The 13,667-nt window shown below is 35.2% G+C and overlaps 1 protein-coding gene across 11 annotated transcripts in view; it reads right to left on the bottom strand.

Moving 5' to 3' along the window:
• Nucleotides 1-13,667, bottom strand: part of Nrm (neuromusculin) — a 427,671-nt gene that overhangs the window by 128,482 nt on the left and 285,522 nt on the right. For all 11 annotated transcript variants that reach the window (XM_072016774.1, XM_072016776.1, XM_072016775.1 and 8 more), the window contains one exon: nt 346-535. In XM_072016774.1, the coding sequence (XP_071872875.1) occupies nt 346-535 (190 nt within the window). The remainder of the gene's footprint in view (nt 1-345; nt 536-13,667) is intronic.

Below are 13,667 nucleotides of genomic sequence, written 5' to 3'. Positions count from 1 at the left end.
CGTTAAATTTTATCTTAATTTCGACTGCATTTATATATTTACACTATATGGACACTTTTCGATGTAGTTTATTTTTCATCTTATACCCACAAGGCGATGGTAAATATTACTTTCGATCGTTTGCCATTACGTTTCATACTTTCTATTAATATTAATATATCGTTAATATAAACCGAGCAAAGTGTGCACATACTCATGAGCGACAATATACATATGTATGTTACGATTATCGTAGCGAAACGTAGGGCCACGTCTTGTCGCCTGTTAATACGACAGGCTGTCGTCGCCTGTGTTATCTAGGAGACGCGAGAAAGCAACGATAAAGTTAAGATACGTGTGCTTTACCTGACGGCGATGTCGTTGTTCCCGCGTGTAATTCCGACGTCCTCGCTGAAAATGAAGATACGCGTCGCTCCGCGATACCATTTGATGCTGTGAAGCCCTTCGCACTGTGGCAATTTCAACACGCACGGTAGTTGCACCTCTGTACCTAGTTCGGCGTGCTTTACGCTCTTCAGCCATGGCTCGCTGCTCCCTGAAACAACGTACGCAAACGCCGTGAATTGCGTGCAGTTCGTTCACTCGTTCGTTCGTTTGCCTGTTTGTTTGCCGGCTCGTTGTTTGCAAAAAGGATGAAGTTCTGTAGGAATGATTTCGCGTCGCGTGAACGTGACCGTTCTCCACCAGTTTACAGATCCGATCCTGTCGGAGACAGTTATTAAACCATCGTCACGTACCGTGATACGAGAAAACACGCCTCTGAATTTCCAGTTGGTTTAATCCTAAAGAAATAGGATTGCACCGATAGGATTTCTAAGTCAATCCTTGTGTCGATGACGCGGTACTCATTTTCGCTACTTTTTTTTTTTTAAGAATTTTTCATTTTCTTATTAGAAGCCAGAATCGCGATAGGTTTCCAGGTCTCTGAACATGTTGACGCTAATTTATATTTTAAGAAATTTTAAACATCAACATTTCACAGGATCGTATGTAACCGTGTAAGGCGAGTACATTCTTTCTTGCCAACGTAAAGGTTGAAACTATTTGGAATTGCGAGGATAGGAATTTTTGTCGGATTATTTATCGAATGTGGTTTATACCGCGAAGCGAAGGATACTGTAAAATAGAGAAAGAAAAATGTGCGGGTATTAAAGTTGAACGATCTGAAGATTGTACGTTATGGTACGTTATGGTCGAAGAACATTTTTCATAAGTTGATTCATAGTAAAACTGAAGGAATTTATACTTGATAATGTCCAAGTACATTATTAATCAAGATGTTGCTTGTAGAAAAAAGTTCAATTTTTATTGTATAAAAAATTGATTAAACGATTGCAAAAAAGGAAATAATATTGTCCATTATTTAGTATTAAAGTAATAAATAGCTATGTATATTTGTAGGAAAATATAAATTTTTTCTAGCTAGCTATCATAATGGCAAAGTATCGTAGCTTGGCAATTTCCCAAGCTAAAAATCCGAAGGCAAATATCCTTAACTCTTTGTTACGACGTTCGGATAGGATACATGAATGTTTATGAAGCTTCATCGTAGAAAGTCAATCTTCTCTCGATGACCCAGAACGCATTTCGCGAAATGTCATAGTACGCGAACGTTTCAATATTTCTCTGCTATTGTCGCTAAAGCTATAAATATAGCAAGCCCCGCGGAGAGATATGAAATGAAAAATCACAACGTAGAGTCGCGACGTAGCACAGAATGCGAAACAATTTTTTCCTACCGGTCCGCCGAAACCAGTAATACCAATTGCATTCATTAAATCATGCAATTCTACATATCGCTTTAATTGCACATATTGAAACGAAATAAAATATCATCGCGTATGTATAAATGGAAAATATTTCAATTTTAACATCTACAACGATATTTTATTATCCGAATGGAATTCCAATATTTGCTTTGTTCCTCGTTACAAAAAATTTTCTTTAACAGATACATTTATTTTATTATAGACAAAAATAATCGTTACGTTTGTAACGTTAAATCAGAGTTTAAAAAAAAAAAAAAAAAAAAGAGAGAGAGAGAACACCTTGGACGTTAAAAGCATTCTGATCTACGTGCACCCTGTGATACCACGTCGTGAAAGCGGTAGTAAATTTCGCAGTCACAACTTATGATAAACAAGAACATAATTCTTAGTTAATTCACGCGAAAACTCGGCACGACCGAGTGAGAAGAGCAGAAGAGGGCGAGAGAAGGTAGAGAAGTTGTGAAACTAGAAGCTCCTTGGAAATTGACGATTTAAGGTGATTTATTAGCGGTTTCTGTGACTCCAGGCCACAATTTCATACGACGTCTGGCGAACTTCCTTTAATTCCGTCTAACGAGATCGTTAGAAAAGTGTCCAACTTTCGATTAGTAAATTCGATAAATAATAAACCAAGCTATTACAGAAAGAAAAACGCGTATACGATAAATATTTCTCAGATCTTCTTTCAGAACTTTATTATTCGCTTTCAATCGATAAAATTAAATAAATGTAAATAAATTGAAGTTTTTTCATCGTAGCTTTGTACAAATATACTTTTCAACAAGCTGTCACATATTGGTCAAAAATGTTTGACTTTTTCTCAAACAAACGTAAGTACAAAATCGCGTGAAGGTTTTAGATTATCTGTGAAAAGAAAATATTGTTTGTTTGTATTGGATGCTTGTTACCGTTTTAATTTTGTCATTATTTTTTTTTTTTTTTTTTTTTGTAATGAAATATTTAGTCTCTTTCTCTTTAGTTTAGTAATTGATTAAAAAGATATCGATCGTGTACGATATTTTAGATTTCAAGTTTTCACCATGTTATTGGATTTACAGGAGCTGTATTTTGTATCAACGTTTCGTAAACGTTGCAATCTACTTCTTTAGGGCAAGCCTGAAACTTTTCAAAAGTAGACTGCAACATCTACGAAACGTTGATACAAGATACAACATACACAGGATTGTTCCCGCGAAATCAATAACATGCTGCATATGATATTCTTCTATTTTTTCAATGAAGCAGACTTTAAATGTAATTTCACACATACTAAAAATTACTTAATATAAATGTAATTTTAAATATAATCGATATAATTTTTAAATGTATGTATAATTCAAAATAACTGCGCCTCGTATTTTCTACCATTCGGTTTTCAGTTTTTTAAAAAAACTGAATTTTATATACGGTTGGGAAGGGTTGGGAAGTTAACATCGACTGAATAAAATAATCATAAACGGAGCCTTCCTTTTAGCAGTTGACATTCTTAGTTCAGAAAGAAGAAAATACAGAGAAAAAAGACAAAGAGCGACTCGTTTCTCGCATTGAAATATGTTATTTGGCATTCAATTTTTACGTCTCTCGGCTGTTTCCACGATTTTCCAAATGTTGCTGGCAAACGTTTGAGCAATATTCGTGGTTACGGAGCCGCATAAACATATCGGCCATAAAAATCCCGACCGCTATTGAATCGTAAAGCTGTCTCGGAAGAGACAATAATCAGACATCGGATTTCACGGATCGTAACTTATTGAAGTATCGAAACCCGATAATATTTTCATGATAAACTACGCACCGGCGAAATCCTACTAAAAGAAATACAATACACGCTCGATGAGCGTCAAAGGGGCGTTTTTCAGTGGTGGATATTGAATTACGCACACCATCTCTCTCTCCCTCTCTCTCTTTCTTCGTCTTTTTTTTTCTTTCTGTTCGAATGCTTGTGACAGAAAATTGTGATTGATTTGAATTAGAAATACCAGCTTCTTTACACGTTTTTATTTATTTTCCCTTTTACCGTCATCGTTGCTGTAACATTTATTTCATAATTATTCTCCGTATTTTTCCTTAATGTTAAAAAGTAATTTGCTCGCGATAGCATCGATCTTAGAGTTGACAATTATTTCTTATACATTTATTCAAGATCGTTGTTTTATATTTTATCGAAATTCTCGATGTTTTCTTCGACGAAACGTCAAATTGTTGTTGGCTCCCCTTCGATTCTCTTTTAAACGACTCTTTCGTTTTAATCCTCGCGTACCAACGGCAATCCTAATTTTTATACAATCTTTCATATCTTCATCTTTTATATCTCACAAGGAAACTCTCGTTGATCCACACCGCTTTCCCCGTGTCTGACTTCAACATACTTTTTTACTTTATCATCGACTATCGAACCATCTTATTATCTCCGCACGATAGGCAGAAGAGAGAAGAGGAAAGTTACTTATGTTCCGGGACCACGAGGGTGCAGACGAAGAAGACACGAGAATGTTAAAAGGGTAGGCGTTATCCAATACTATGGGAACGAAAATCTGTTAGAGTTCGGATGGGGTTCGCAGATGGCAAGTGCTAGAAGCAACGTCTGCTTATCTTCGCCCGGGATTGGATCCTGAAACCATATCACACCGCAAATATTACGTTCAAATGGTGAATAATGGAGTATGTCGAGAGCTCTCATATTACAACTTCATTCTTCGTCTCCAGTGACACGACTCGCCTGGATGTTTGACGGTTCTTAACCCTTAGGAAACTACCACCAGGTCCCTTAACTCGTTGCCTATTCTCGAAAATGCGTTCTATATTATTCCTCTTTTCGGATTTTTTCCACCTTCCACTTTTTTTCTTTTCGCTTAAACGCTTGACTGCACAAGGTACGAAGAATCAACGCGGTTATTACGCGATATTTCGTTCCATTAATATATCATCTGTGTTCGTGTTTGATTTAAATTTTAACGTACAAGAGTATTTCATTTATTTATTTAAATTTCCCTGCGGACGAATTTAATCGAGATCGTGAAAAGATGATTATTTTTTCGTCCTTGATTATGAATAGAAAATATATTTAGAAACGTTAAAGAGGATGGATAATGTTGGAAATTATTTTGATATGAATATTTAGTTTTTGACATGATATTTGAATGAAACAGTAATAATTTTATGAAAAAGTATTTGTATGAAATTTCTTACTGTTCTATTTAGTCGAATAATTTTTAACACTAAATACCAAGTACAATTGTAATATACAGATTTAAAATCAGTATTACGTATAAAAGTAAATACTAGTCTAATTAATCTTCTATTAAATATATAATTAAGCAAAATAAACATAATTAATGTGCGCGTATTCTGCAAATAAATTATTCCATCGTTTCTATACAACAGAATTAGATATTCTGTCATATACGATAATCATTTACTTCGACATAATATCAAGTGAAATTATTCCTATCGTCGTGTCTAGTTTTTTCGTTATTAATTACGCTATTTAATATAAATTTATAAATGTATTTTAAAGTTTACGCCAGCTAAGCGACAACTACAATTTCACGATATTTACATTGTTCACGCTGCAACTCAGTTATGATATCGCGTAACAGTATCGCAAAAAGGCTTTCTTTTTCTCGTATAAAAGCAAGAGTATGCCAGACACAATTTTATCTCGACGTAAAATTCTCTTTCATGCGGCAAGCTCTTCGATCAATTATTAAATAAAACTAAACATATATATGAGTATAAAAAAAATTAGGCGAAAGTCAATTAAATAGATATATACGATATACGATGTATTTAATAACTATCGCATAATGTTGTAAAATAAAAAATTACCATTTCGTTGAGAAACATTTAATTCGTCATTCGCAGAATCGAAATCGAACGCGATCGCACACGCTTAAGAGGAATTAAATGAACGAACTTCCAGCCGATTAACAGTTCAGTCGAAACACAGCTACCGCGATAAATATTTAGCGTGTGAAATTGCTCGCATATCTAATGACAGAGGATTTACAGACGCGTCGAATACGCGCCTTGCCGAATTCGGGAAATTCTGTTGCCACGAACAGTGCAGTTCCTTCGAATTTCTAATAGCCGTCTAGTGACACCGTTTCTGAGGAGCATCTGTGCTGTGTCTTCGCCGTTTTATCGCGCTATCAGTCCCTTCAGCTGGTTACTTGAACACGGCATATTGTAGAAAATTCATTCGAAAGCAAAGCTGGAATTCGATATGGGGCAGAATTTTACTCGCATTCAGCGTCCGATTTATTTGGCTCTTTCTTTCTGAACCATCGTTCGCGAGATTTCTGCCATATGAGATACGAAATACGATTGAACTATGGATGTTTATGCAGATTTGTATTTTTATAAATTCGATTAAAAGAATTTTATCCATTAAATATCGTAGCGTGTATTATACTCCAGAATCGATGTTCCTAAAAATGTATTTGGAATCTCTGGACGTCAAGCGAGATTGGATGTAAAACGTGATAAAAGCGTGTAACAAGTGTAATAAATGTTATAAGCGTAATGAAAAGTTCATTGTTACAGTTTGTATCCAACAACTTACAATGAAATTTATAATATCGATAATGAATGCATAATTGTATTTCATATACGAATGAACATGAATGAAGTGTAATCGATAGTAATTTAACTCTGCTGTGGATTTTTAATTTTGCATAATAAATATATATGTGATAACCACGGAGGTAGTAAAATGTATCGATGCGTGAGAAATAAAAGGACAATAATTTAAAGTTTAAAACACCGATTGTTTCTTTGTATCGTATTTTTTTTTTCTGTTTCTTTCGTACGAAGTATATTCAGCTTGAAGTATCTTGAAATTGAAAAGTAATGAGCGTAATATATCTTTTAATTATATTGTTCTTTGCAACGTTAGTGATTTAAGAATGAGCTCGTGCATTTGGTTAAAAACCATTTACACAACTTTATATTTTAACGCTTCTACCGCTCCAATTCTATCAGAACTTCGATAAGACGCTAACTTACTATGCTGAAAGTGATGTATTATTCTGCGTTTGATCGAAATTTCTCATATTTCTTTAAAACACTTTCAGAAATTTATCTTCAAAATACGATTCTAACACTGCTCCTTTTTTTCTAATCAAATTGTAATAATCGTCTCTCTTTGTGCACTCTTCTTTCAAATCTGACTAAGCACATGAATTCAATGTGTCAAAAAAAAAAAAAAAAAAAAAAAAAAAGAAAAAAAAGACAGATTTCGTCAAATACAACGTAGTTTGCATGAAGTGGAATTCTCTGTGGTACTATAAAGAATTCACTTTTGCAAATCTGGGTCAAAGGGTAGCATGTTGGTTCCATTGGATGCTACAATGCACCCAGAATTGCTGTTGGACTGGAAGCACTTGTAGATTCAGGGGCAATGGAGTATACACCGTGTTTGTTTCTTTGCTGAGACATAGGAGATGGGGTTAATAATATCGATATATCACGGAGCTTTCCTTTTCTTGTTTTCTCAGCGACGAAGAAACGCAATATTCCTTATACACACGTAGATATATTTTTTAAATAATTAAGATTTGTATAATTTCACTTTTTCTATATTTTAAGTAATCGTAATTAATTATATTTCTATGAAACTCAGGGTTGTACAACTCGCGCGATTCAATTTTGTATGTTACGGACAAAAAAAAAAGGAAAAAAGAAGACTTAAATGAATTCCATTTGAATTCACAAGTCGAAAAGCAAATTTTCTGATCTCATCGGATAATATTGAAATCATATTTTTTTAGGTATGACTAATGAAAACGCGATTTTTCTTATTTCGCATGTTTATCCGGACACGACGTATACGCAAATCTATGCAGAATTAATTAATTCGAATTAAATTCATAAACTAGGTTAATTCAAATTGGAATCAATTGAACCACAGAGTACACGATCGATAAAATTTCACATTACTAAGGCACATATTGGAATGAAAGCTTAATATTTGCATTGAAAGACAAGCGTAATGTTTCGATTTTTTTCGACGCTTGATTGGATCCAGTTTTCTGAAAATCGCCAATATTCCGCAAAATTTTGCTGTTCTATTCTTTTCATATTATCGACGGATCCTCCTTTTTATGAAAATTTTTATTAAAAAAAAAAAAAAGAAGGACGAAGAGTTCGTATCAGCTATCGGAAATTGGAGTTCACGCGCGAGATTTTTGCAGAATTTTTCTTCGAGCTCGAAATTAAAAGAGGATAGACGATCTCGATAAATCGAACAAACTTTAATATTATTCGACAATTTCTTCGAGATCTCTCGTCCTTCTCGATTCGAAACGATTTCCATATTTTCTTCGCGTTTTGTGGATAGCAAGAGAAGGAGAAAACCGTGCTGGAGGATCAAACCTGAAAATCCGCGCGATCTCATATAAGCGTTTCCCTCAGACTCGCAATGTAAAATCGACCGTGTTTCCATGTCATCTATGTGTGTGCTGTGAGAAAACCACGGTAACAAGGTATAAGATACATAAACTATAAAAATTCGATTCGATATAGACGAATTCCAACTAAAAATTAAATTTTGTATTTTACTAATTACATTACATAATTGTAAAAGTAACGATTCCCTTGACAGTCTTAGTATCAAAAAAAGCAAACAGTAATATATAAATACAAGAAATACAAATAAGAAAATTTAGTCAAATGTGAGAACAAACTTCGATAATGCGATCGGAGAAATAAAAATTTCGTAACCACCAAGTATAGTAGCATAACGAAGGATTTAAAAATGTCTGTACAAATCAAAGTAATCCGATAACGGTTTCTCATCTTTCTTGAAAAGTGTCAAAGAATGTTTCGATATCTTTAAAAACCAAAAGAAGTCAACAGATGAAACGATTCCAATGAAAGTTAAATAGACAAGTTTCGAAATAGAATTTCGAATTAGCGAACGAACGAGAAAAATCAACGCGCTCCATTTTCTAATTGATAATAATTTCATTGACCGGATCATTCGAACAAACTGAGTCAGCCATTTAAATAGTTAACTGACCGTCGGCTAATCGATTAACTCCGCGTTTAACTAATTATGGAACGTGCAAGATGCAAATTCTGCGGGACGTTTGAGTCCGACGCAGCTGACCGATTTTCGCATATATTCCGATCGAATATTCGTCGCTTTCGTTTTGTAAACTGCATATGCGATGCCTGGCGCAAGAACAAGTCGCACGGGCTTTTGATAAATCTTTTTGCCCGTAAACGGCTTCGAAAATCCTTCGTCAATTTTTATTCATTTTCTTCGCTGTTGCCGCGAGAAAAATATCGTTGATGAATTCAGGAGAAAATTTCATCGCGTTATTTGAAATTTCGTTAAATGCTTGTTGATTTCAATGGAGGTAAAAATGTTTTTACGTATACTATGAAATTTTATGCCTTATGAAAATCGATACGTCATAAATATTTGCTACTAGCAAACTATCGGTAGATTATTATTGACTTTAAAATATGTTACATTACGCTTTGTCGATTAATTTATGCTCGATCGTGTAGATTTAATGAAAAGAATACTTTTAGCAGGGCGAATTTAATTAAAAACAAATCTGAAAAGTTGACGCTATCGTAAACCAACTTTAACGCGCTATGTCTCAGTTCGAAGTTTGTATAACTTTAGTTGAAAGTTAGTTTTAAATTAGGGGATCTCTTTAATCGCACCTGGGTGTATGCATATGCTTATACGGGACGAAGAAGGGTATGCGTTTAAGAAAAGGGATCTGAAAGCATTTTCTCCGCGAGAAAAATTTAAGAAAACATAATCGCAAGCTGTGGAAAGGAAGTAGCGGAACAATGAACGAATTCCAGCAACATTTCGCAATTTTAACTCTTTTTCTTACTGCCTTTTTTAATAATAATTGGTACACATATGTGTTACATATGCGTCAGTTGTTCCATTGTACCTTTGCCCATCTTTTATTACACAATAACATAATCATCAACGTTTAAGTAAGCAAATTTATTCTAATTCTTCTTGCATGCACGTAGCTTCATCGTATAATTCATCTGTCATGTTGAACAAACTTTACAATGTATAATTAAATTTTTTATGTTGCCCATTTCTCCTTCTTTTATTACAATGTAGCTTCTTCTCAGATTGTTTCCTTACAACGTTTCTATGTCCTCTTTGTGTTCTGTGGTCCACGGCTCCAGAGTTACAGTTAAGGGTTCATTAAAATGAATCGAGTTTAATCTTCTGAGAAATTATCTAAAGCACCGTTAACCCGCTGTTCGTGATACTAGTAAAACAATAATTTCGAAGTAATTTCATATATTTGCTGGCAGCGATGCGATAAATTATCTAGAATTTTCGTGTTTGTACATGCAATCTATTTGAGAAGTAAAAGTTTCGTGTGTAGGTAGGTACGTACATAGGTTCGCACAGTGATTTAACCGTACGAGAGATTATTACCTGCGTGAAATAATGAACCTTTGAATCACAAGTGGTGCTATTCGAAAGTGCCACATAACAAGTGTCGACTTTCCGCTTTTTCCATTCGAAAAAGCGTTCTTAATTTAAACCTTCCGCCACGGCTAGCGAGTTTTAAAAAACTTTCTTCTTGAAAAGTTTTAAGCACATCCACTGGCTATTCGAAATGCACTCAACTTTCGAAACTTCTAGCGAGTTAAACGCTTAATAACTACAACGGTTTTTAATATCAGACAGGGTTTCGGCATTAAACTTTCGAATTTGTCTATGTTACGCTTAAAATTTCAGGAATCTCAACGACAGACGATGTCTATTTTCGATAATATTATATTTACGTTGCCTGGAAACGCTTGAGTTACTTAGGTTCCAATTTTCTAATGTTTGTCGCAAATTGTCATAACAAATACTACACTCTGCATATTTCCTGTCCATATCTTTACGTATTACGTCCATTCTTTGCATTTCCATACTTTTAAATTTCCCATAAGCGCGTAAGAGTGTGCAGGTTTCTCCTATAGTCTTCGTATCACGATTGGCCGATCGACAATTTAAAATGCCTTATAGACTCGTCGATTTTTCATTTCTTTGACTATTAATCTTCGAAGACGTCGCACTTACTCGATCAACAGTTCCATATTCAAGAAGACGTTGATTTACCGCGAACGATCGATCCTCACCATTCGAGCCATATTCCCGTTAGAAACAACGATGGCTTCGATCTGGGTTAATCGGGCTCGAATTTATTAACGGAACGACCACGTTTATCATGATTCGCGTTTCATTTCTGGCGTGTCAGAATTACGTATTCCGGTGGCCACATGACTATCGAGATCTCGGGAATCGCGCGCGTAATCCGGAGCGGAGATGCACGCGCGCAGCGGGTTCACGCTCGGCCAGCGGAGAAGCAATTTTCGAGCGAAACTTTTTGCATCAACATGTAAATTGGCCACAGAAACGCGCTCGGCCTGGATAAAGACACCGGGAACGCTTGCTCGTATAATGGGAAATTAGACGATCCGTCATAGGTGGTTCCTCGCGTGGCTCCACGAATTTACATCGAGCAATGGAACGATTTTCGTTGGAAAACTCGACGACTCTCGAAAATTGAATCGAACTTCGTCGATGGAAATTTCGCCAAAGCCAGTTCGTTCGGCACGATCGATTTATGTTCTGCCATTTATTAGCGAGATGAAATACATTCGTTCGCTGTTTCGCGTATCGACGTTCGTTGCTTGTTTGATTGGTAATTGATAGCATAACCGAGCAAGGGTTGATTTCTTGGAATAAAAAAGTAAATTGAAAATTTTTACATGCGAGTCTTCGTTCTTGAAAACAACATTTTTGAAGGTCTGCTCGAAATATAACACAAGATAATATCAAATTTCATGCACGAATAAAGGGAACATGAAACATATTGGATGTAAATTAAAATGTATGTATTATGCTATTCCATTTACTATATATATATATATATTATTTACACGGAACTTTATAAAACTTTTCTTCAATTGTAAGGAAGAAAGTACTTTATAATCCTGTACGAACTACTTGAAACAGTTCATTGTTAAGGAAGACGAGAAGTTCTTCGATGCACGTATTATTTAACAAAGTGATAATGTGAAAAAAATTCCTTAAATTTCGTTGTGAACTTCTCCAGCAACAAAATGTCAGCCAGCAAAACAATCTGCGAATTTTAATATCGGCTAATACCAGACGCTATATTATTACGTCACAGAGGTAAATTGCCACGGTCCATTCTCTAATAATCTCACTATTCGATCGTGGAATCCTGTGTCGGGGTTCACAGAGGAGTGAGAAATACGAGGAAGTCGTGAAAGGTAAACGAACGTGCAAATTCGCGCGATCGCGAATGTCTGGACGAAGCAAAACTGCGTCGAAGATAAACTCTGTCAGTAAGCAGCTTCTGCAACAACTTGGTCGGGGTTTTATGGATCTTCTGGAAGTATAAAATGGCATATGTAGTGGAAAGTTAGTTTATCGGATCCGTTTCTGACCGAAATTGTGCCTTTTATGGCGGATCCTGTTCGTGGGTTGGACCGATACAGCGTTTTCCGAAAATAGAAACGCTAACGCACCTTGCGCAAGCAGTGCCTGTACGCGACTAGTTTTGAATTTGTATCATAAACTCGATTTTCACAAGGATATTCACTGATTTGCGCGAGGATGGATGTTGCGACACATCCGCGTAATAAATATCTGCACGAAATTAAACTTTTGTCTGGTTTTAGGGTCCGCGAAGCTGCTATTGGGTTGGCAACTAAGTGATTGCGGATCTTGTCATTAGGTGGTAATGATAAAATCCGCAATCACTTAGTTGCCAACCCAATATTTTGTCCTTGTCCTGGCGATCTTTTACGGTTAATTGTATTATATTGAGTGACAGGGAAAGCTCATAGTGTTTTCGACAGTCGATGTATTTATTATGCGTATATTTTATTGTAATGCTTGTCTAAAAATTTTTCACGGGAAGAACAGGCAATAACCGCTTAACATTCGACAAGAGTTCATCTCATCTTATTTATATCCTAATTGTGACAACGCATATCTTTATTATAAGAAAGTGAGTAGTTCGCAAACGTGCAAAAGTCACAATTACTTGATAAGGAAACTAATTTTTCTAGAGGAACAATCACGAAGCTATCCGATAAATAACGACAAATTGAAAAAAAAAAGAAACGATGCATATATTGTTTAATAATTTATTAATTCTACTAAATGTTTCTAAATTATTCTTGAATTTCTCTATTCCTGAACAGTCCGATAAACATTCTTTTTCTGAAACAATGGCTTCTGGTTATGTAATAAATGGATGCGATAAGGATAAAAGATAGAATGACAGAATGGTTAAGTTAAGCTTAGGTTTTAGATGAAGTATGTCACTGGGGTTTATGGTACCTATGTTGGGGTTGGCAGAGGAAAAACTGGTTTCGATTGATGTGAGTGGTTTAACAAACGAGAATCTACCATTCTTTATTTTATCCCTACCATTTTGGGTATTTCAGAGAAACCATTAAGTATATCTTATAATTTTTCTCACAAATATTAATCATATTCTTGTCCTCTATGTTTCACGTTATAGCAGGATTTAGGACAAAACTCATTATTTCAGTGAATTGCGTTTCTCGAAGCAGAACAATAACGAAGGATAGAAAAGAAATTGATTCTTTTACTGACTCTAGGACAGAGCACGACCACATCGAAACCTTATAAATCACTCAACCAGCTTTACCGTTAAGTGAGTTAAGATCGTGGAAATATATAACTATAGATGTCTAAAAAGGTGTAGATTCTTTTATGTGTCGATGCTTTCGCTATTTTACGGTACGCTAATCTATCTTTAAAATAGTTCCGACATCGAAATATTGCCGATAATAGTCGATAATTCAATATGTTGTTACGTTAGAAATATTACATTATGGTGTAATTAA

Source organism: Bombus fervidus, chromosome 14 (assembly GCF_041682495.2).
Source record: "Bombus fervidus isolate BK054 chromosome 14, iyBomFerv1, whole genome shotgun sequence".
Taxonomy (NCBI): domain Eukaryota; kingdom Metazoa; phylum Arthropoda; class Insecta; order Hymenoptera; family Apidae; genus Bombus; species Bombus fervidus.
The sequence above is the reverse complement of the archived record's forward strand: the minus strand, read 5'-3'. Positions and strand labels throughout refer to the sequence as shown.